The sequence below is a fragment of the Tasmannia lanceolata genome, unplaced genomic scaffold (genome assembly GCF_043159265.1).
Source record: "Tasmannia lanceolata isolate RefF3 unplaced genomic scaffold, GAP_Taslan_0.1 ptg000008l, whole genome shotgun sequence".
In the NCBI taxonomy this organism is placed as follows: Eukaryota; Viridiplantae; Streptophyta; class Magnoliopsida; order Canellales; family Winteraceae; genus Tasmannia; species Tasmannia lanceolata.
Window position 1 is genome coordinate 12,591,145 of NW_027518685.1, and position 25,292 is coordinate 12,616,436.

Consider the following 25,292-nt stretch of genomic DNA (forward strand, 5'->3'; position numbering starts at 1 on the left):
TCATGAGAACATCTAAGAGAGTGGCATTTGCCCAACAATGGCACACAAGGGGAGTTCCATCATCATCTTAGTATCCATGCAAAAATAGCACCAAGATAGTGGCCTTCTCCATTTCACTATCAGTTGAATATATGAAAAGAGAGAGGGTGTTGATATTATTTCTGCCCCAAGGAAGAGGCAGTCCCAATAGATGCCCATCTTGTGGCCCCCTTGAATGTTAGATGGCTGTTAGCCCACGCCCTAGAGAGGGACTCCCACCCCCGTATGCTAGACCTAGCAAAAAAGTGACCCGGACCCGCGGGTCCACCCGGCCCGCCCGTAAATTCTGGGTCCGGGTCACCGATCTGTGACCTGTTTAAAATTGACCCGCGGGTCCACCCAGCCCGTCAAAACTGGGCCGGGCCGGGTGGACCCACGGGTACCCGTAGAGAATTACAAAAGTTTTATTTTGGCCTTTTTTTCCCGTAATTGTCATATTTTTTTAATTTTCTTTGTAGTTTTTTTGGTAATTGTCATATTTTAACACCTTCTTTTTATTTTTGTAGTAATTTTTCTACTTTGCTTCCCTTTTGCCCGTAAATTTTCATTTAAAAGTTAGTAACCGTATGACTATTATAAATTGCTAGCCACCTTTGCGCAACTCGTACTTCTGTCTGATCTTTGCGGACAAGCAGAAAAGTAGACTTGGAGAAGGTGGCTAGCGAATCCCTATTTTTTTTTTAAATCTTAAAAATAATATGCCAGAAATCCGGGTCCAAGCATAGTGACCTGTAAAATTTTTCGGGCCCGTTTGCCAGGTCTACCATACACTCCATGAGTGTGCCATATGACCGGCCCCGCAGATGATGCCTAAACACACAAAAAAGCTGCCCCACCCAGCAAACACCTCTCCTTCCTTCCAATATTTGTCTTAAGGAGTGGAATCTACATGACGATGGCCCTTGGCTTACACCCACATTAACACTATAAGAGGGGCTCTCGAGAATGAACAAATGAGTGGCCCTTGTACATGGCAAACCACGATCCTTTTTTTTTTTTTTTCATGAAAGATGACAAACCATGATCCTTGAATATATCATTTTCCTTTAGAAACCAGATGAAGTGACACATTTGCCACTTTCCTTACTTGAGACAGTCCCTCTGGCGTAGCGTATTTATGACTACCCTTTTACTCTAGAGGGGGCTGTCCCAAAATAAATTGAGGTGGTTAGTTAGGCCCTGTTTGTTTAAGATGATTACAACCGATTGTGTGGGCCAAACCAATTATTGGACTCAAATTTAAATGTAATTTTGAGCCAAGTAATTGGTTTGGAGCTGACAATCTGTTGTCATGATCTTAAACGAAGAGGGCCATAATCTAGAAGAGTTTTTTTTATTATAGTAGCCTTGACGAAATAAATACTTCCTATTTAACCGAATGTGATTGTAAAACTAATTCACCTTCTCAAATTCCAAAAGGCCTGGCTGTGTCGGATTTTTTAACCGATTGCGAGTCCAAAACAAACAGGGAATTGCTCCCCAGTGATGAGCGTTCGAATCCCCCCCTTGCTTACCCGATGCGCGTGGTTTCCAGGTGATTGTACGCATCCGTAGGGAAATAGTCCTACCCCCGAAGGGGGTGGGGACACCCTTTGTTAAGAAAGAAAGAAAAAAAAAACAGGGAATTTGAGTCCAATAATGAGTTTTGGCCTCACAGTAGGTTATCAGAAACCAAAGATTTTATATGGTGCCCGACCGTCAAGAAACAAGGGCGGAGAGAGAGAATCCCCAACCTTGATTTATGAACCAACAAAAGCCTCCCATTTTTGACTTTTTGTTGGATTGGAAATCAAGCACGGGGAGTTTTCTCTCTCTCCACCCTTGTTTTTTAACGGTCGGGCATCGTATAATTTCTCACGAGAGACCAAAACAAACTGTTAAGGAAGCAAAACTATTTACTCGGTGGGCCCACCATTTTGATCCTGCATTACTAATAGGGAAAATTACCAATGGGGGACAAACATTAGGCAGAATTATCAACTGGACCCAGGCTTTTCAGAAATTACCAATGGGGGACAAAATCTGTCTTTTCAGTAAAAGCTGGACGAAAATACCCTTTGGCATATAAAACACGTTTTGACTTTGGAAGGGGGTTTTCAAGTCTCTACGATTGAGGTTATTAGGTATCAAAATGGGGTTACCAATTTTAGAACGGGGTTTTCAAGTCCCTGAAAATTGACCGAGAGTTCTGAAGTTTTGGAAGAGGGTTTTCAAGTATTTAGGAATGGGGTTATCTAGTATAAAAAATGGGGTTACCAATTTCTGAATGGGCTTATCAAGTCCTTGAAAATTGGCCGAGGGTATTAGAGTTTTGGAATGGGGTTTTCAAATCTCTAGGATTGGGGTTATCAAGTATCAAAATGGGGTTACCAATAACCCCAATCGTAGAGACTTGAAAACCCCATTCTGAAATTGGTAACCCCATTTTGATACCTAATAACCCCAATCGTAGAGACTTGAAAACCCCCTTCCAAAGTCAAAACGTGTTTTATATGCCAAAGGGTATTTTCGTCCAACTTTTACTGAAAAGACAGATTTTGTCCCCCATTGGTAATTTTTGAAAAGCCCGGGTCCAGTTGATAATTCTACCTAATGTTTGTCCCCCATTGGTAATTGGTCCTTACTAATAGACAGCCCATGTTTTATGAGGAAATGCCAAATGATAAGCTAGTCAGGGTCGTCCGATCAACACAATTTCATGACGCATGGCCCATCCACGGTGGGCCCCTAGTCCTGTGATGGAGGCCCCTTATATAGATCGAAGTGACATAGGGTGGCCCGGGGAAGAAAAGCGGGCGAATATATATCACTTCCTCTATACCTGCAATCTCAGAACCGATTCTCATCCCCAAACCCCAATTCTCAGTCCCTTCTAGGGTTTTATCCGTTCCTCTTTCCCCACCCCGATCCGGTATTCTCCATCTCCCGTCTCCCATCAATTTCCCTCTGATTAGGGTTTCTAAGAGCTCGAATCAATCATCAACTATTACAGGTATTAGCTTTTTCAGGTTGATTCTTGAATTCCTGATTATACGGCGAAAAATGGACGACGAGGATTTCGTCTTCTATGGGACGCCAATCGAGCGAGAGGAAGAGATGACGAATCGGAAGAGAAAGGCGGCCGCAGAGGCCGCAGGCCAAATGCGAAGCCTTCCACCCTGGAAACAAGAGGTTTCTTTTCTCATCTCTTCTTTTAATTTAATTCTATTTATTTATGCTTATGAACTCTCTGAATTCGAATTCCTGCCTTGAAAATTACAAGTGAAGAACTTAAAATTGAAAATTCCGTTGCAAGTAACGCTTTGAATTGCAAAACCTAACTATTTCTAAGTCATTATTAAATCTAAGATTAATATAATATATCTTTATAATTGAATCATTCAAAGAAAAAAAAACACCCTTTATAACTGATAAAGAAAGGCGATTGCTCTTAATTTCTCACCCTTGTCCGTTTTCATGTTATGGACCAATGGTAGTCTGCAATTTATGGACTGTTGCATCAAATGTGGAAAATTTGTGAGTTTCAGGTTAGAGATGACGAAGGACGCAGAAGATTCCACGGAGCATTTACGGGAGGGTTTTCTGCTGGGTTCTACAACACTGTTGGCTCAAAAGAAGGTATATTCCCAGAACTTAAAGGATTTTCTGGATTATGTTAGAAAGTACCAACTGATGAATTTATATGGGGCGGATGTGCAGGATGGACTCCACAAACATTTACATCGTCACGTAAGAATAGAGCGGAAGTGAAAAAACAGAGTGTACACAACTTTTTGGATGATGATGAGAAAGCGGTATGCTTCGTTCAAGTATCCTATTTTCTCCTGAAATAAAATTAAACGTATTTTAACCTTTTTATTGCTCATTTAGATTCATAATTCTGTTCTTTTCTATGGTAATCTCTAGCCCTATATATTTTAATGGTCTGTAGTTTGATGAATGTTTCAGCCACCTTTTATCTTCTTACCTTACCTGTTCATATCTTTATCGGTATTTTGTTTTCTTTCATATATTTGAACTTGTGGTTTCATGTAATATTTTTAAAAATCAATGTGTCAACATTGTCTCACCCGAGCTGTCTTTGATTGATTAAAAAAAACTCAATGGAGAAATGTGAGGCTATAGAGAAGAAAAAAGCATTAAGGAATCTCCTAGCCCTCCATCACATCATTCATCAATGACATTCCACTATTGGCTCACTCATTTGCCTCTAAGTTTGTTTCCCTAGAACATAAAAACTTTGTTAGACGTTTTTTTTTTCATCGATAAAGAAGATGTAGTAGGATATGTACCAGGAAACACTTTTTGGGTCATCATACCCGCTTCATAAAAAACGTAGTAGTACCCATTTCACGCTTCCTAAAAAATGTACACGAAATTGTTTCACGCGTTACGTAAAAATACCGAAGGATCCTGTTTCCAAATTTTCAGAAACCCATTTCCTAGTTTCCAAAAACTGTTTTATATTTTTTAGATATCCATTTCCGTATTTTAAGAAACCAATTCTTATTATTTCCAAAATTTTATTTCCATTTAAAAAAAAAAATTTCTTCTCCACCTTATTAATATTCAGCTCAACTCAACTCAACTCAACTAAGCCTTTGTCTCAAACACTATTGTAATAAAATGATGAGAATGATATTTTATTTACATAGTTATTTTAATTTTCTAATACTCGATATCATAATCATAATATATATATATATATATATATATATATATATATATCTTATTTTATTAACATACTTACATAGTAATTTTGATTTTCTAATGCTCAACAAATACTTGAGAATAATAGATTTGATACTGTTAGCTTGCTATTAAGATATTAGGAATAACTCTTCGAATCACCTAATTGATTGAGAGTAAGATATGATAGCAATAGAAGAAAATAATACAAATATTTGAGAATAATAGATTTGATAGTGTCAAAGCAGAGGAGTTAAAACAAAAAAAAAAGATTTGATAGTGTTAGCTTGCTATTAAACAATTAGGAAAAATGCTTTGAATTACCCAATTGTGAAGCACTGCAAAAACCTCCGCTTCCTTAGAATCTTTCACCCCAAAGAGACCGTTGGTTGGGTGACACTATTGAGCTTACCACGGAAAACTCTATATTTGCATTCCTTCCAAGTGGCCCTCCTAGTCGCAAGTTACAGATAGGCATATTTACACTAGTTTTCTCCTTTCTATAAGAAAATCAACACTTCATGCTTCCAGAATCGCCATCAATGAAATCAGCACAAACTAACAAAGTAAAAAAAAAAAGGAATAAAATCCTACAAAGAAGCCATTATGGGGGCAAGAAATCATCAAGTGATTCGCCTTCTCATTAGCTTTGCAACATATTGCACAACACACTAATTGGAATACGCTAATTGTAATGAATCAAGTGGTCGTATGTTAGGATCTTATCCAAACACGATCCAACAGAATGCCACGACTCTAGGATCTGGAAAGGATCTCAATCCATAAGTGGACACATCGGGCTCCTTCTTTCTCACAAATTCAATGAAAAACGACTTAACGAAAAATCTCATCAGACAGATGGAACCAAACCCTTCTACCTCGACCCAACTTTTAAACATATGCAGAATCTAACAAAGAGAACAACCTCAAATACTCTTAAAACTCCCCCTCAAGACTTTTATAGAAAATAAGAGTGCATAACACTTTCCGATCCCTCCTCTAAGTACTCAACCAACACTTCATTATTCATAGTCACTCTAAAAATGCTTGAAAGGATGTATGCAAAAGGCCTTACTACACCACAGGTCTTCCGGGAAACTAATTATATTGCCCACACCGACTCAATACCTAATCTCTGAAAGAAAGGACTCATTCACCCTCTTGATTTCCCTCCCAAGTGCCCACCTCACTCTTCTTGAGATCCCATTTGATTTCCAACCCCCAAAAATCACATTGTACTTATAAATGATTTGTTTTCTGCCATTAAAAAAATATTTTGTTTCCAATGACCCTCAGACATATCCCCAAACCTTCAAATCCATTTGCCCAAAGTACATTTTTCATTTCCCACAGCTTCCTTACCCCCCAAACCCCTTCCCTTCTTAGACGAACAGAGTAACAGACCTCATAACATTTGACTAGATGCTATTTCCTGTTATTCTCACTATCATTCCACAAAAATCTCTCTAGATCCATTCAATTCGTAGGTCATTTGAACAAAGACATGGAATAAACAAGAATATTTGAAAGAGCAGCTTTGAGGAAAGTAATCCTTTCCCATTATGGTAACTAACATTCATCATGATTTCCCAAACTGGGCAATATTTTCTTATTTATTTCAATATGGATTACGATTCACGTAATTTCACCTGCATTTCTGACTTTTGGAAATGGCACTGCCGCCCATTCAACAACATGAGAAAGAAATACCTATGGATAAGTTCCCCCCTTTGTCCTTTGGATCACATCGAATGAAATAAAACTTAATTATCTTTAGAGGCACAAGGAAAAATGCTGGGAAAGTCATCAACTAAAATATTGTTGAAGTTCATACGGGCATAAAAAACAACCTTTTTCAGAGTATCCTCTTAAACAATCTAGGTCCCATTCGGAAACATTTCTCATTCTCCCTCTTCTGAAGTAGACGAAACGACGACAAAGATTTACGCGAAGCGACTCCACTTCGCTTCAGAGAAACTACACTTTTTTTTTTTTGATATGATGGTATTTTATTAATGAAGAGGGGAAAATCAACTTGAGGGGACAAGGAGAGACTCCACTCAACTCAGCAAAGCCTTTGCCCCAAACTAGTTGGGGTCGGCTAAATGAATCCTTTAGAAAAATTTCATGAAAAAGGTGAAAGGAATTTACCTGGCTCTAATCCCGGCTCTAGTTGGGTTCTTCTACTTGGATCATTTTCTTCCATTTTATCCTATCCAAGGTCATGTTCTCTGTTATTTTCCTAGCTATCAAGTCTTTCCTCACCGTTTCTACCCAAGTTGTTTTCGGTTTGCCCGAGAACAAAGAAGAAAAATGGACTACATTTACAATGTAATCAAAGAGGTAAAAAATTGAAAATCTCTAGTCCCATAATGAGATTGTCCAAATCTCTACGCGAATCAGGGAAATGACACTTTTGGGCCTGAAAAGTGCGTTTTGAAGAATCAAGCGTCCTGAATTGGGTTTGTTGAACATGATCTTACCATTGTTTTTTGTTTTTCATTCTCGGCATAGAACAAACCGCAAAAGCACTGCAGAGAATGCTTGCCAAACGTCACCCTAATCTTTGATTGGAACAACAATTGTTAGTGTTACTCTCCACCATAGACAACCGGATGTTTGGGAAGCTCCTCCGAATGCTTAGCTTAAGCTCAATTTTGATGGAAGCATCAAAGCTACTTCCAACTCTATCACCATCGAGAAAAAAGCTGGATTTTGGGGAACCATCTTGGACACTGATGGAAAATTGATTTTTTCTTTTAGTGATCCATGCAGAGAAGGCCAAGCAATTGGCCCAGAGATAAAGCTTCCTGATCTGGAGTTAAAAGCCTCAAAGCTTTTGGTTGCCCCTGATCTTTGCCACTAGAGAGTCTCCTTCCAAGACAAAACGAACTAACCATCTTTCCTTGAGTGCAATCCAAGTTTGCAATTTGAAGGTTTACAGGAGATGCTTACTTGTAAAAAAAAAAAAATGCTTACTCACTTTGTATTTGGCATATTTGAACCTTGATAGTGCTAAACACCTTTTCATCCATTTTTAAGCCCCTTTAGGGGTAGAGTTTTTAATTCGAAGAAAATGTTTGGTCTTCCTAAATTATTTATGTTGGCTCATCAACTTGTCATAAAGTCTTTAATGAGGCATAGGGAGCAGATGACTGAAACAAAAAAACTGGTTTGTTTGAGTTTTATGTAGACACAAATGTTTGTTCTTTCCAGGAAAGTGTATTTGGATCACCAGCTTCTCATAAAGTCTTGATGAGGAATAAGAGATTTAGTTGACTTTGAAACAAAAAAGTGGTGGCTTTTGGTGATCCCATTCATCTCAAACATAATCAGCAGTTTTCCACGGCTGCACCTGTAAGCAGCTGTTGTCAAGATACCCATAATTCATTTCCCATTTTGGAATAATCTGATGTACACCAAAATTGAGGTATTGGCAATTAGAACAAGTAACTCTATTGCTGGGGAAGTTTGAGTGATGTAGGGCAATTCTAGATAGAGGGTTTAGGAAGAGATAAGAGGTGATTAAGGTTTTTAAAAATAAACTAGATGGAATCCAAATAAGAAATGTTAAGAGAACGCATTTTGAAAATTTTGTAGGGGTGTCTAAATTATTAGGTCTTCCCAAGATTTTGGAATTAAATCCATGGGTCGGATTGGACTGAAATTTTGAGGTTGTACTTCCAAGATGGAAAGTCTTATACCCTATATTTTTTGGCTTGATCTAACCTTTGGATCTAGAGATATGGTAGATTGAATGAAATTGACAAGAAGGTTTAAACAATCCTTAATATTAATATGCTTGAAAACAATCAAATTCAAAAGAACGAGATGAGATGAAAGTTAAAAAAGAAAGAGATCTTACAAAAACTAAAGAAATCCACAATTTAAAATGCTTGAAAAAAAACCAACTTCAAAAGAAGAGATGAGATGAAAGTTAGGAAAGACAAAATTATTACGAAAACTAAAGATCGGTACTAGGGCATCACACCTCTAGCATTTCTAGGGCATCACACAAAGGGTTAGATCAAGGCCTCACACGTATGATCGTAGGGTTGGAGGATTACCCATCCACAAATCAAGGAAGCTTCTTCAATTTTCTCTATTCATTAACATCTATCAAAATGGCAGGAGGCTTACACTTATATAGCCCCTCACACGAGTTTAGAGACCTCACGAGATTTTCGTAGGATTCCTTTAATTTAGGAAACAAGCCCCACGAAAATCCAAGGTTGCCCCCTAATCCTATGGGTCTGTTAGACTCTTGAAAAAGGGAATCTAGCTTAAGACTGAAATGGAAACTATCTTAAGGATACTTGAATTGAAAATAGATATAAGCTAAAAATAGAAACTCTCTTCCTAGATCTAGCCTTCCTAAACTAGAACTAACCAATTAGGAAGCAACTCCTTTGTTTTTTTATTTTAAATAAGACAACTTGGACTCTTACTAATTAAACAAACTTCCTAATTAGCCTAAGGCTCCTTCCCATAAAAGAGGCAAAACTTTTCTTGTGCAAGTCAAGTGACCCCCCTATCTTTCTCATCTACGAATTTCTAATAGAGGAAAAGTGTGCCTGAAAATTTGACCAAAGGCAAACTATCAAACGACACCCATATATCTCCACGACTATTCTTGAATGGAGTAAGGGCTGGGTGGACCCCACTTAATTTTAAACTTTCCCCGAATGACCTCGTCTTCACGTCTTCTTGGGCGGTCCCCATCATTGAAACTTTATTTATCTTTTTCTTTGGCCTTATTTCAAATCTCGTCTGGATCCACAGCTTTATTTTTGTACCTTTTTAGTATCTCTCTCTCTCTCTCTTCTTTCTTTTATTTTTCTTTAAAGTCAACATCATGGTCTACGATCATTGAACACGCCAATGCTTGGTTATATAAATTAAAATGAAATTTCTCATGCCATCGATGTCAGGTTGTCACCTGATTTGCCTACATCAGTTTTTTTTTTTTGAATGGCTACATCAGTTTGTTGTGACACCTGAATACCTGATACTGCGTTTCTTTTGCCTTGTCGATGTAATATAAGCATAAGATCAGATGGTATACAAAATAGATAAATTGCACCACCCTATTGAATAGGTCGGTTGTTTTTTGTTGACCGCAAACAAGAGTAAATCCAGCCATAGTTTTCAGAGGAGCTGCTTTCAGAGTGGAACACAGTGATAGAATTTGCAAAAGGGTAAGCAGTAATTATTTAGTTTGCCATAAGATGTTGGAAGCAAATGGAATCATGTGTGAAACATGCACGACACATGAGGGGAACTTGTTTTCTAGGAAATAAATTTGGGAATATTTCTTCTCTCTCTCTCTCTCTCTCTCTCTCACACACACACACACACACACACACACACACACACACACACATCCTGATATCCACTGCCACCCCAACTTTTTACTCAATTATTCTGTCACTCTTTTCCCATGTCTTCATTTTCTACTCTTGCAAATTCTTGCCCGTCCTCTCCTCCTGAGGCTCATATTTATTGCTTCCTTTTCACTTATTGGATTTGCAATTTTCACCCTGCTTTGGTAACTTATGTCCAAATGATTTTTATTGTTAGCCATTTTAAATTACATAGAGCAACTATATACCAAAAGAAATAACTGGATTTACAGATCTTTTGCCATAATCTTGGAAAAACTGCTAAATTGCTTCTGCATTCAGTTACAAACTTACAATTTTGTACACCAGAGGTGGCCAATTTGAGATGCTTACTTGAAGTTTTTATACCCATAGGAAATGGAAGGCGATGCTTTGGGAACATCTTTGCAGTTTGATACATTTGGATTTACAGCTGCAGAGCTTGCTCGCAAACAAGCGGAGAAGGAGCTAGAAAAGAGGTTAGATTTGGATCTTATTCCGCATATTTTACTGATTAATGAATTTCACTGAAACTATAGAAAATTGGGTCCATTATTTTAATATATCCCCCCTCCCACCACCACCACCACCACCACCACCCCCCCCACCACCACCACCGCACATACACACACCAAAAAAGGGAATTCCTGAAGGAAAGTATTTCATTTACCATGCTACTTTTGCGTGAATAGTAGGAATCCTAATCTCGGGTTTGAATTTTGAATTTTTACCTTTTGAGATTCTAGTTGTTGCCAATTGGATTGTAATTGGAATTTTGAGGCAAGTTAAGCCCCCCGTGTAAATATGCTTGCTCAAAGTATTTCATTTACCATGCTACTTTTGCATGAATAGAAGGTGTCCTAATCTCGGGTTTGAATTTTGAATTTTTACTTTTTGAGATTCTAGTTGGTGCCAATTGGATTGTAATTGGAATTTTGAGGCAAGTTAAAACGCACCCCCGTGTAAATATGCTTGCTCTGCTAGGTTGTTGGAAAGCGCACAAAATGAAGAGCTAAGGAGTAATTGGCCCTGATCCTCTTGGCTGCATGAATTATGATTTCTTTGGATTTCCAACTGTCTCTAATCATCTTAGGCCTGATGTGCTACTAAGTCCTAACAATATTAGTGAAGTTATTTGTTTTCGTAGGCAGAGGAAAAAAGATCATTTAAAATCTCAAAGCTGAAAACTGATTCAGAAATATGGTTTCTGAAGCCTCTTTGACTGCTGAGTGCTGACTATGAATCGTAAAACTAGAGATCTTTTATTTCTTCAACTAAGTTGATGAAGCTGGTTTGATTATTTGTTTTTCTCCTTATCAAATGCCATGACATTATTAGTGGTGAGAAATTATTGCTAAATGTAAACTTGTCCAAGTCATTGCTTGCAGTTCAATGCACCACAAATAAGGGAGTTGTTAGAGACAGTAATGCTATTGGGGGTATTGATGCCACTTTGTGACAAGTAATTATATGGGCTTCAAGGTCCAAGTATTTTTGCAATTTATTTCTTAATTTAGATAGGGAGATCAAGAGATTGACTTAGATATTATCCATATGGGCTTTTAAGCCATGTTTATTTGTAGCTTATTCATTAATTCAAATAAGGTGATCAAGGGGGTAGTCTTGCACACTTTTTCCCCTTTGAATCTTTTGTTTAACAAGGTCCAGTTGGGGTTTTCCCATAGTTTTTAAACTCCCCTGTGTCATCGTGGACTCCCCCGAGTCAACTCCATTTTCCCTTAGCCACATTCCGCGTTTTACCCTACAGGGTCAATAAAAGCTGTGACTTTTCCGAGTTATGACCGCGTCAACCGAGTACTCAGCCGCGTCCGCCGCATTCTGACGCGTCCGCGCCGAGCCGACAAGAATTTTTCTTGGCCACATATTGATTCGCATCCGCATTTTGAAACACTGCCCAGGATCATAGTTTTAAAACTCCCCTGCATCATCGTGGACTCCCTTGAGTCGACTCGCTTTTCTCTACAGAGTCAATAAAAACTCCTTTGACTCTCCGGAGTTATGACCGCGTCAACCGAGTACTCAGCCGCGTCAACCGCGTTCTTAGCGGTGTCCGTGCCGAGTCGACAAGGATTTTTCTTGCCCGCATTTTGACCCCCATCCACGTTTTTAAACACTACTTAGGACCATATAGTTTAGACTAACTAGCAGACCACGTTCTTATCCGATGCAAGCTTATTGTGCCCAGATTTAACTTTTAGGGCACTTTAAATCTAATAGAGGACCATATGGCGTGGTTTGGTTTCTGTTTCTTTTTTGAAATAGAAATATGGAGCTGGATATATCTATTTTTCAGTGAGCTACTCGACCTTTGTTTTCTCCCTTTATCTAATCGCTTTTTGTTTGTCCGTCGTTCCTCTCATTCTAAATCCTGGATTTATTCTTTTTATTGTAAAAAAATGTATACACACCAAAGGCCAAGTTGGGTCTTCAACCACACTTAAGTGCGAGGACTTTGTGAAGATCCTATGCTATTGAGCCTCTATCGACCTCACCGGTGTACAACTTGAGGGTGCCCTGCTCCATGGCTAAGAGATTTTCCATTTCTTGGCTAAGAGACAATTTGTGGCTTGACAATATTTTGCGCATAGTTACCGAAAACTTCATAGTTGGATGGGAAACTTGCTTCGGTAGCTAAGTTCTTCTCCCTTCACAAATTTAAGGGAACATGCTTCCCACACTCTTCCTACGCATTTCCTCTTAATTAAGAATAAGCTTCTTATTTAGGTGATGATTTTTTCTTTCAAGAGCGTGTTCTCCTTTATCAACGGTATTGGGAGTGCATCAAGAGGTTTTAGAATTCATGGAAGAGTTTCATAACAGAGGGAAGTTGAATAAGTAAACATCACGTTTATTACGCTAATACCAAAAATGGAAGGAGCAATTGATTTGAAGGATTTTAGGCCCATAAGCCTGGTGCATAGTATGTATAAGATCCTAGCCAAGGTATTGGCTAGGAGGATAAAGGTTGGATTGGAAAATATCATATCCAACTTTCAGGGGGCATTTGTATCAGGAAGACAGATACTGGATGGTGTCCTCATAGCGAATGAGGTCATCGATACAATCAAGAGGAAAGGAAAACTGGGAATCATGTGCAAGATTTATTTGGAGAAGGCATATGATCATGTGGATTGGAATATTTTGGAATATGTCCAAAAGAGGATGGGCTTCAAGAAAAGATGGATATGCTGAATCAGAGAATGTTTAACTACAAAATCTTTCTCAATTCTAATAAATGGTGCACCAACGGGTTTTTTTGTAGCTTAAGAGGCCTGAGGTAGGGTGATCCCATCTCTCCATACCTTTTTATCATGGTGGCAGAATTTGTAAGCGCGTTAATCACAAAGGCAGAGGGGATGGGGTTTATTGTAGACTTGTAGTCAAGTAAGAATACCCTACCTATATTTCCCACCTGCAAGTCGCTGATGATACTCTTATTTTGTTGGAGGAGGATGAGGATTATGTTAGTAATTTGAAGAGAATATTCAAGTGGTTTGAACTTTGAATTGGTGCGGGCCTAAAGATAAACTTCTCCAAAAGTTTGTTAGCAGGAATGAATATGCAATTAGATGAAGTAAGGCGTTGTGCAAACATACTGGGATGCGGAGAAGAAGCCTTGCCGATCACTTACCTTGGCCTTCCATTGGGACATGGAATTCCTAAGGCTTCATTGTGGGATCCGGTAGTGGAAAAAATAGAAAGAAAGTTGGCTTCTTGGAAGAAGCATTACTTATCCTTTGAAGGAAGAATAACTTTGAGATAAAGGCAGCCTTATCTAATCTTCCAGTGTACGTACTATCATTGTTTAAAATCCCATCAAAAGTCGCTAAAAAAATACAAGGACTACAGAGAGACTTCTTATGGTAAGGGAGGGAGGGGAAGAAAAAGTTCACGCATTTGTTGAATTATAGGAAGGTGTGTAGATTGAAAAAGTAAGGTGGATTAGGTATTGGAAACATTAAATTGAGGAGTAATACGCTCCTAGGAAAATGGTTGTGGAGATTTGGTGAGGAGAATAATGCCCTTTGGCATCACATTATAGGGGATAATTATGGGTGGGGTTGGGAAGATGGGAGAGTAGGAACCCTCCTACAGGCAAAGGCTTAGGTGCTTGGAAGTCAATATGTGAGTCAAGGTCATGTTATGATCCCTTGGTTATATTTAGAGTTGGGGGGGGGGGGGGGAGGGGGGAGGGGGACGCACGTTTTTGGGTAGATCTTTGGTTAGGAGAGTCATGTTTGTGCCATGCATTTCCGAGTTTATGCCTCTTTGCGACCGATAGAGAGGCTATGATGAGTGACTATATGGAGGGGTTGATGGGGGTATTGTGTGGTCTCTTAGATTTAGGTGAAACCTAAAGATGAGGAAATAGGGTGTCTAGCAGATCTCATGTTACTTCTATATTCTTGTTATTGCTCCACTAACATCTTGAATCAAAGGATTTGGATGCCAGTTTCCTCTGGCTCCTTTTTGGTTCACTCTTTTTTCTACAGGTTGGCTGCATTACCTAGATGAGTATCCCGATGCGCAAGAGTATGGAAATCTCGGGCTACACCATGTGCGGTGGCCTTTGCTTGATTGGTGGCTAGAAGAAAGATCAACATGTGTGAGCGCTTAAAAAGGAGAAAAGTTAGATTTGCTAGTTGGTGGGAGTTGTGCAGGGCTGATGACGAATCATTAGATCATTTAATGGTTCAACCCCCTTCTCGTATCAGCTATGGATGAACATTGTCAGAGCTGATATCATTCATTGTAGTAGGACGGGTAGGGATGCACCAAACTACAGTATTGGAGAGAGACTAAGGAATTGGAGACTGATTATGGCTGAGAAAAAAAGCACAGTAAAAGTATCTCCAAAGTGGGTACCTAGACCCCCAGGATGGATCAAGTTGAACTTTGATGGCAGCTCTAAGGGAAACCCGGGTCCTCCGGGCATTGGGGGTCTCTTTTGAAACTCAGAAGGTCAAAAACTTCTCTTTTTTACAGTATGTAGGAGTATGTGAGGCAAATGAGGCAGAAGGAAGAGCTTTGTTGTGGGGCCTGACATGGTTTGCATCAAACGGCCCAGGTCCTTTCATAGTTGAAGGAGATTCATCCAATGTTATAGCATGGGCAAGTGGCAAAGCAACCGGTCCTTGGGCGCTAGCTAACATCATTGACGAAATTAGAGATTTGGTGGAATTAGAGATTTGGTGGAGCGAATTGACATAAAATTTCAACATATAAAGAGCCGGCGAATGAAGATGCAGGTTTAGCCAAAGAAGGGGCGGACAGGGAACATATGGTAATTATACAAGGTACTAGCTGGCCACAAATAGGGACTGCAATTTCAGCGGGATAGGTTGCTCCAAGACAGCGAAGGGGTTGGGTGGCGTGGGTTGTTCACATTTTTTACTTGAGTGTAGCTGCTAGGGACTGGGTTGCGCAGGTCATTCACATCCCTTTCTGTTAACGTTAGCCGCGGTCCTGCGGATGTACGAGGGGACACCTCATCCCCACCATTGTACTCCAGCTTTTGTCTAATTTAATGAAATCTTGTTACCTTTTTCAAAAAAAGAAAAAAATGCTGAAAGATCGCATTTTAAAAAGAAGACTATTTTAAACTTTAAAACTCATTAAATAAAACTTATGTGATATATTTTCGGAAAACTTTGCATTAAATCTATATGAATAAAACATGTGAAACTATATCCCTAAAACTTGTAATTCTAATCGCTCGCAAAACCTTCTTTACTACTTGTACATATCAGGAAAAATTTCAGGATCAAATTGCTTGAAAAATTGTCAAGCTTGTATCAAAATTACCTGTTTTTTTTTGCATTTGTTAAAGTATAAAAGATTAAATAACGCCTTCTCCAATAGCTTAAGCTTTAGGAGTAACTGGTAGTTTAACATGGTATCAGAGCCAAAGGTCCTGAGTTCAAATCGCCTTGATAGCAAAAATTCACATGCAATGGCCAAACCCAAAAGAGGGGCCACATGTGCCACTTGTAGGCCAACCCTAGAAAGAGGGGCCACATGTGAGGGGAGTGTGAAAGCATAAAAGATTAAATAACGTCTTCTCCAATAGCTTAAGCTTTAGGAGTAACTGGTTGTTTAACAGCATTTAAATACCATTTTTTGTTCTTCTTTTCCTATTGCTAAAATTTGGTTTTCTTGATTGTTTGCCATGTAACATATTGTTGATAGTATAGAGGAAGTATCTTGTTAACTTTGATTTAATACTGGCTTATGTAATGCAGGCCGTCAGCCATTCCTGGACCCGTTCCCGATGAGATAGTTGTTCCTGCGACAAATTCCATTGGTTTGTTTTTTGTTATTTAAATCAGTATTGTTTCTGATGCAAACTACAATTTTCAAATATCATAGGTATCTCTTATATGTTTTGAATAGGTCTTAAATTGCTGGTGAAGATGGGATGGCGGCATGGTCATTCTATTAAGGATGCGCACACACATGGTAAGTTTTTTTGGGCACCGTTTTGCGTCGGATGTATGAGTAGTGGGTCCTTTTCTTATTAGTGTACTCTCTCTCTCTCTCTCTCTCTCTCTCTCTCTAGCCTACAGCGATAAACTTGTTACTCAATGCAGTTGTGTACTTGTTTCTCAGCAGTCTAACTTGAACATGAACTCTAACTTGGACATGTGAACATGAATATCAGGTGTCAGACATGGCCATCCTGAAAAGGCCAACTTGCCTGCATATCTTTGCAGTTATATCAAAATGTTTAGAGATATGTAGTTACACACATATTTGGTCATATAAACATAGATCAATATTTAGATTAACATAAATATATTTGGATTGTATGAATTGGATGCCATCAGAGTGTTCCTTAATTTGGGTTCTCTCTGAAATTTCTTATATTGATCACTTCCTTGGTATTTCAAAGGTACTTGGGAATATGCAAGCATTTTACTCTATACAAGACACCACAGAAATTGAGGGAAAAAGTTTATGATAGTGTGGCGCTGCTAATGCCGAAAATCTCCTAATGATTTTTTTTTTTGGAGAAAAGAAAATATCCTAATGACTTTTTTTGAGAAAATAAAATCACCTAATGAATTATTCCTATATTTTTTTGCAAAACCATCAATTGGTCAAAAACTAGAATTGATACCTAAAATGGATCACAAACTTTGCATCAACATATGGGCAGATGTTCCTACAAGATTGCGACAGAATTTAAATGGTCATTGAAGAAACTTTCCTTTTGACTAGCTTAACCCTAGTTAAATATTAGCCTCTTAGGATTTCATTTAAGGATCGAATGCCCAAGTGAATGCACGTTAATGTTTCTATGTAGACAGGTATAATGGATGTCATTACAGCCAATCATCATTCGAAAATACTCCATACATCTCTACAGTGAAAAGTCGTATGGATCAAAAAATTTCTCTTTCCAAAGTTACTCCTACTGATTCAATGGAGGAAAAGTATGTGGATCGAAGGTAGATTCTTTTGAGAAACTCTTCATAAAAGATCCAGTGTGAGAATGCGTTTGGATTGAAGCTATTCTTGTCTAGGAGATACTTCATAATGATCCAACAGTGGACAAATCTGCGGATCAAAACTATTCTTTGTCTAGGGTATCTTTTGTATATATTCAATGTTGAATAGATACATCGATCAAAGATATTCTCTTCCACAAAGATATTTCAGTAGTGTGTGAGTCATTTTTGGCGGCATTTATGAAAAAAGATTTTTACATCATTGAATTTGAGTAGCGCTTATCATCCTCAGACGAAAGGGTAGACTGAGGTAGTAAACAAGAGCCTTGGCGATTGGGAGTTTGGCTTGTGACGCGCCAAAAAATTGGGATTTATAGTTGGCTCAGGCCGAGTTTTCTTTTAACCGGTCACAGAATAGTTCTCAGGGTTCTCGTTATTTCAGATTGTTTATGGCTATAATCCTCATGCTGTTTTAGACTACCTACATTACCAACGACTGACTGAGTGATTGCAAGGGCGAAAAATATGATTGAAACCTTGAAGGCTTTATATGAACAAGTAAGAGAGGTTAAAAATGATGAATGCCATGTATAAAGCTCATGTCAACAAGCTCGAGGGACAATTAATATTTGCCGTAGGGGAATTTTGTGGGGTTACTCCAATCTTTTTTAATTGATCCTTGTGAGGTGATTGAGAAGATCAATGATAACGCGTATTGCCTATAGCTGCTGATACTTGAAGACTTCCAAATGTTTTAATGTGACTCTTATGGCGATGATTCCAGCCATGATCCCTTAGATTCGAGGGTGAATCCTTCTCAACCAAGGGAGGTTGATGTAGAGCATGTTGCGAGCAAGTTTTATAGCAAAAATTATTCATGCAAGTGTCAGAAAGGGATACACAAAACTCTATTATTGTGACTGCAGGAGGATTCTCAATTCTAGTGGTCACTGGTATCATTCTCAACACTGACCTCCTAGGTCTTTGAGCTGTTTTTGTGGCTGCTGTTTTTCTTTAATAAAGTTCTTTTTAACTTTAAAAAAAGAATTGTGTAAACCACTGTTTAAAAACTCCCCGAATCAATCATCAACTCGCTCAAGTTGACTTGACTTTACCTTGGCTATGTTCTTGTCCGATTTCAAGTTTTGCCTTCCTAGTCAATTAGAAACACCTTTGTATCCTTAGTTGACCCAGTTTCACTCCTTGGATGAGTTCTTGTCTAAGTTTGAGTTATCGAACATCTATGTAAGCTATTGTGCTTTATCTTATGTCATAGTTGCACAACACGTTTGTCTTTCGAAGGTATTTGTGTAATTTATTGCTTTATCTACTTTGTGATACTTCTCGTTGATATATTGCATGCCACTTTATTATGTAAGTGGACTAGGTAAGAACTTGATCACAAATCTATCGATTAGTGTCTTTATCCAAGTGTTTACTATGATTCCCCGCACTGAAAGCATTGTGTAACTTTGATGAAATTTATGCAGTATTCTGGCTAAGTGGCAAGCTAAGCAGTGTTATGTGGTAAACTAGTCATACCAGATGTAAGGGGCCTCAATTGTGACATTAAGGGTTCTTCCCCATCCTACTCATCAATAAAGAAGACTATACTGTCTGTTAAGTTTATTTGTTGTTTGTAGTTCTTATCTACTTAGTGATACTTCTCGTTGATATATTGCATGCCACTTTATTATGTAAGTGGACTTGGTAAGAACTTAATCACAAATCTATCGATTAGTGTCTTTATCCAAGTGTTCACTATGATTCCTCTCACTGAAAGCATTGTGTAACTTTGACGAAATTTATGCAGTATTCTGGCTAAGTGGCAAGCTAAGCAGTGTTATGTGGTAAACTAGCCATACCAGATGTAAGGGCCTCAATTGTGGCATTAAGGGTTCTTCCCCATCCTACTCATCAATTAAGAAGACTATACTGTCTGTTAAGTTTATTTGTTGTTTGTAGTTTTTACAAAACTTCCAGTTTTTTTTTTATAAAATTGACATATTTTATTAATATTAAGATAGCAATTGGGACCAGTAGTCCCATTTTGCAATACAAAATATTAGGGTGAGCTAGGCCGACATGCCGGCACTAGTCAAACAAGTTAAACTAAGCAGTATCCAGAGTTTAATACAGCATTCCATCACCATCCAAGTCGTCCCGTCATTTTCTTCCTTTACCAACAACCAAAAATTTCCAAAGAATTCCATCCTACTCCTTTGCCATATTCACCATTTCTCGATCCAAGCATAATCGAATTTTAACTCCCAAAAACTACCTTTTAAGACCTTTTGAACAAAGACCAAGGAACCTATGACCGACAGCTATCATGCACAATCACTCAACTCCACTGATAGGACTCCAATGTCCAGTTCCAGTTCCATGTCTTCAGGCCAATAGTCTGAGGCGAACTGCGGGAAGGGGACCTCTCCACATGGTTCTTCCTAATTGAAATCAGCTCAGCTATTTTCCGAATGCAAAGGTTTTTCTTTGCCTCCCATTCTAACCGCCTTAATTCATTAGCAAAATCCAACCAACCTTGAAAGAAAGGAAATTTGTAAATTGGTATACAAATATCCTTTAAGTTATAAGTACCAGGGAAAAATTCATCCGCAATCATCCAATAATTCGCCTTGAAATTTCGCCATTGTCGTTTAATTGTCCTTCTAATCTGTTTAGGGATGGTGGGAGCTTTCACTGAGGCTTTGGTCCTATTGTATTGCAAGCTACGAACCCACCGACGGTGCTCAAACCACTCGGAAAGGTCTGGGATCTCCCTTCTTAATCTTGTAAATGTTTTGGAACCCGCCGAAGAAAAAGAAGTAGCCATTTTCCAGACACTAGGTGGTTACCCTTACCTTTACTGAGGAAAACCAAAGACTAGGTATTAGATGTCAATAATTCAATATCATTTCATGAAGAAGTACCACCCCTATACACAAAACCTTAGGCCCACTACCAATTCTCGAGAAGGTGGTTATATCGAGACTAGATTAGCCCAAAAAGGTAATCAAAAGGCAGTAAAGAGAACCACCACCACTCTACCATTAATGAGGTAGAGGAAAAGCCTCCTGAACCAAAAACCAAGAGAGTAATAATTTCTTTCCTTACTCACTCTTCCCTAGAGATCATATCTGACACAGTCTTTTAGAAATTCATGATAAAGACCATTCCAACCTAGGATGGTGACTATGGTCCAAAAACTAATTGCCATAACATTATCCATTGCAATCCCACTAATCTTTAGAATATCCTCCAATCTTGAGAGAGGATTTATCCTCCATGCTTCGAGATCTGGGGTATCCTTATGTTTAAGGGGTTTCCCATAAACTCAATTGCCAAAAACGAAAAGCCACTAAGGCGATTTAACTTCCCTCACACGAAAAGGCAGATTTTGTATATCTGTTAAGTCTAGCAAATCAACCGCATGCAAACAGAACGCCATTGTTTAGACAACCACATACAAGAACCTGCAAAACCTGCACCAAGTGCATCACACAGCTCCCTGCAAGGACCAGCCTAAATAGCAAGGTACCTCATCCACAGGACATCCCAGTCAATTTCATCGTCATTGTCAATAAATCCTGGGACATTTACCCTATTTACAGTTTAATTTATAATTTATTACTATACCAGTCTCTTACTAGGACTTCTACTTATTTCTCTCTTAGACATCTCTATTGCTTCAATAGATCAAGCAATTGTTTTACTCTTGCTTTAGCTATGAAAGCTTTGTTTGTAATTAATATTGGGTTTCAAGAGTTGACACATATTGTATTACAAATATTTATTTATTTTATAGATGCTCGTAGAGAAGCTAGAAAAGCATTCCTAGCATTTTCTTCTGATGGGGCAAGATCTGCAGTCACTGAATTTGGGCCTACTAAGTCGGACACTGGCAATGTTAGTGAGCGCCCTAGTGATGATGACATATATTCTTCTCGGACCACACCCGTGAGTAATTTTGCTCGTCAACTTTGGTTGGAGCATTATTTTTCTTGTTTTCTTAACGTTTGAGCTCTCAATCCTTATCTGGTTTATTTTTACCTGCTAAATTGTAAGTAGTCCTTGAGAAGCTTTTCCTAAATGCATATATAATGTTTGTTAATATTTGTTAAGAGGAATGATAGATGCAAGGGCGCCCTTGCATAAAGAGACGGAAAAGGGCCTTTGATTGGATCCATGTCATTAAGTGCAACCAAATTTATTTTCTCAACCGATTTTAAAAGGTTACCGAAAATGATGTGAATCCAATCAAGGGCCCTTTTCCGGCTCTTTATGCAAGGGCGCCCTTGCATCTATCATTCCTCATTTGTTAATTGTTGATATGCTTTATCTTTGGGCTTTTGAAGCAAATTCTTTTCTTTACTGAGACTAGTGACCTGATGCAGTAGCTAGAGTTTACCTTGTCTCCTGTCTATGCATTGTTTTTCTGGAGGAAAAGAATACATAATATCAATTGTTTTCGTGTTCAGAAGCATGATGTTGTTGGGAAACCTCACTTTCTGGAATTTCAGTTCATGTGACTCTAAGGGCACGTTTGGATACCATGATTTTTTTTCATGATAAATGGCGTCTCCAAATGAAGGTGAAGTGGCTAAAAATCAGGAAACTAGTGTCTTCAAGTGATGTGAGGTGGTGAAAAATCAGGAAACAAAAAACTCTACTCAAAATAGGATCCACTTTTTCCTGAGTTTTAGACACATCTCAGGCTCATCTCAATTGCGTCCTCTCAAATCTCCCTCCTCCCACTGCCCTACCCCTCTCTCACCACTTGAAGACACCGATTTATCATGAATTTTTTTTCTGGCAGCCTGACATGGCATAAGTGTAAACTTTATGCTTCTAACCACACTGATGTTCAGCCTCCTTCGCTTTCAGCATGCATCTTGTTTGTAATCGATGATTTTAAGTGAAAGTTTATGTTGCACATTTCGTAGTTCAGCTTGAGTCGTATTTGAAAATAGTTCTAGTTGAATCATATAATTCTCTAAAAGAGATTCGTTCAGGTTTGAAGAAGGGCATGGATGGACATAGGGTAAGAAAAACTCCATTCGGGCGAACGGGTTGATTATGTTAGCATGGCATCTGTAATGAGACAAATTGGTTGGTCATTCTGAAAGGCAATTTTGTGTCTAGTCACAAGGACTCATTTTATAAACCCTTTCTATTCTTTTAATATGATAATTAGGATGATTATGGTTTTGAGTGGTCCTGCGGTTTGATTTGTGTTGAGAATAAGTGCATTCTTGTTGATTATTTGGCTATTTATTTATCCATCATTCCTTTACCACTGAATAGTCAGGGTACTCTTGTAAATTTTCTTCCAGCATCACTTAGTAAGACAGAGATTAATACACTCGATTTTCATCTATTCATTACTTTTTTCTTAACATGTTACAATACAAGAGCCAAGCTCAGAATCTTTAAAGCATTACATAAGCTTCCCAACCATACTTTGGAGGCTGCTTCAGCTCATTATTACTTTCTCCATTTTATCTACATAGTTTTCGCTATTTGCTATTTGCAATCCAAGTGGCTGTTCCCTCTTTAGCTTCCCATTTTGGAACGCATTTTTCACGTTCATTTGTTGAAGAACCAATTCAAAAAGAAGAAGAAGAAGAAGACGACGAAGAAGAAGAAGACGAAGAGGGCGAGGGCGAGGCGGAGGAGATTAGATCTGTGAATATGGATTCGTGTGTCGATTTTCGATATGGATATGATTTGTCTGACATAGCAACCCCTAAAAATCTAGAAATGGTGATACACCCTGCATTCATAAATTTAATCTAGTTATCTTCCTCTTCCTCTTCCTCTTCTTCCTCTTCTGCTTAAGATTTTCTGGTGGATAGAGGGTCTGAAGGATTTTCTGACTTCCGGTGCTAAAGATTAGATTATCTTGCTTCTCCTTCACTTTTATCATGCAATACTTTTCAAAAGGCCGAACAAGGGGGGATGATCTCTCAATTCAGGCTCTGACAGCAAACTCCCAATTTGTTAATATTGTGACTATAAATCAGATTCTTCTTGTAATGGCAACTGCATGATTATTAAAATCTTTCTCCATTGTAACCCCAAGCAGACATGATGGAGGATCAGAAAGTGTATTTTTTGTCGAAGATGACGTACCTGAAGATGTAAATTCTCAATGTTTAGGGGATTTCCAATGATATTTCTTCCCCACGAACACGATCTATTTCTGGCTGCTGCTATTCTGGACTGATCGGGCCTTCCCGGCCTCTCTGCCACTTCTCTTGGATCTCCTTCATATGAGATTTGAGGACTGACGTGCTTCCCCCGCGGTGAGATCTGATTTATTTTTGTTTCATCTTTAGACCTGATTTTGATCCCGATACCCCTTAGCCATTCACACCTTTCACTTGCCTTATTCTCAAGGTTACTTCCCCGTAGGTAGGTGACTTGTTGGGTCCCGGTCCCCAGTCCCAGTCCCAATGTTACCATTTTCATTATTTTCATATTGTAACCAGAACTCCCATATTTTTGCTGCCTATATATATATATATATATATATATAGAGAGAGAGAGAGAGAGAGAGAGAGAGAGAGAGAGAGAGAGAGAGAGAGAGAGAGAACGGTTCCTACACATATGTGTAGAGAGTTCTCTACACACTAGCTTAAAATACAGTGGGGGCCCACATTGTTTGGGTGATCCAAGCCATCCATTTTAAAGGCCCTCACATAGATAGGGTGTCTACAAAAAATCAGATCCATAGGATCATCCCAACCCTACGATTTGTGGAGGTAAAATGGATGTCTTTAAACCTTCACAAATTAGTCCATTTTTTGCCTCCACAGTTCGAATGGTTAGGATGATCCTATGGATCTGATTTTTTGTGGACACCCTATCTATGTGAGGGCCTTAAAAATGAATGGTTTGGATCACCCAAATAATGTGGCCCCCACTGTATTTTAAGCTAGTGTGTAGATAACTTATCTACACATATGTGTAGGAACCGTTTTCTCATATATATATATAGCAGAAGAGAAAAGGAGAGAATTATTTGAATTTCTCTCAAAATTCTAATAGAATTACACATCACTTTTTTTGATTTTTTTTAACAAAGGCACCCATTCGACCCACTATTTTCAATCCTACCCCCTCCTTTATGCTTTTTAACAAAGGCACCCATTAAAGCCACATAATTTCAATCCTACCCCCCTCCTCTATGTTTTTTTAATTATGGAAACCTCTATAGATTGGAGGGCTAGGATCAGCCTATGCAAATGATTTTACGGGCACAACCTATTGATGTTGTGTTCCATCACATGGACGGTTTGGATCAACCTATGATGTGATCCGAACAGTTCTTTGTCGGGGTTTTTTACTAGTATATATATAGAGGAATATGTTCGTGCGCTCAAGCTCTAATAAGGAATGGTGCGCTTGAGTGCACCAATCACATGGGTCCCACAATTTCTGTGAGGATCCAAACCATTCATTTGCAAGGGCCTATCATAGATAGGGTGTGTACCAAAAATCAGCTCCATTGAATCATCCTAACCCCTCCAAAAGTGGAGGGCAAAAATGGGCAGATTTGTGGTCTGTCCATTTTGACCTCTAATGGATGGGTTAGGATGATCCTATGGAGCTGATTTTTTGTACACACCCTATCTATGTAAGGCCCTTTCTAGTGAATGCTTTGGATCATCCTAACAATGTGGGCCTCTAATGGTTTTTGAGCTCAAGC

General features: G+C 38.6%; 1 protein-coding gene across 3 annotated transcripts in view; it reads left to right on the forward strand.

Annotated features, from left to right (window-relative positions):
- Positions 1–2,818: 2,818 nt before the first annotated feature.
- The window catches only part of TGH (SWAP (Suppressor-of-White-APricot)/surp domain-containing protein), a 37,948-nt gene continuing 15,474 nt past the window's right edge, over positions 2,819–25,292 (forward strand). The window contains exons 1-8 of one of the 3 annotated variants that reach the window (XM_077387930.1): positions 2,819–2,950; positions 3,048–3,210; positions 3,567–3,657; positions 3,739–3,833; positions 10,485–10,588; positions 16,373–16,434; positions 16,524–16,589; positions 21,387–21,538. In XM_077387930.1, coding sequence (XP_077244045.1) covers positions 3,082–3,210; positions 3,567–3,657; positions 3,739–3,833; positions 10,485–10,588; positions 16,373–16,434; positions 16,524–16,589; positions 21,387–21,538 — 699 coding nt within the window. In that variant the 5' untranslated portion in view covers positions 2,819–2,950; positions 3,048–3,081. Of the gene's footprint in view, positions 3,211–3,566; positions 3,658–3,738; positions 3,834–10,484; positions 10,589–16,372; positions 16,435–16,523; positions 16,590–21,386; positions 21,539–25,292 lie in introns of all 3 variants that reach the window. The other 2 variants (XM_077387929.1, XM_077387928.1) reach the window with 2 other exon arrangements.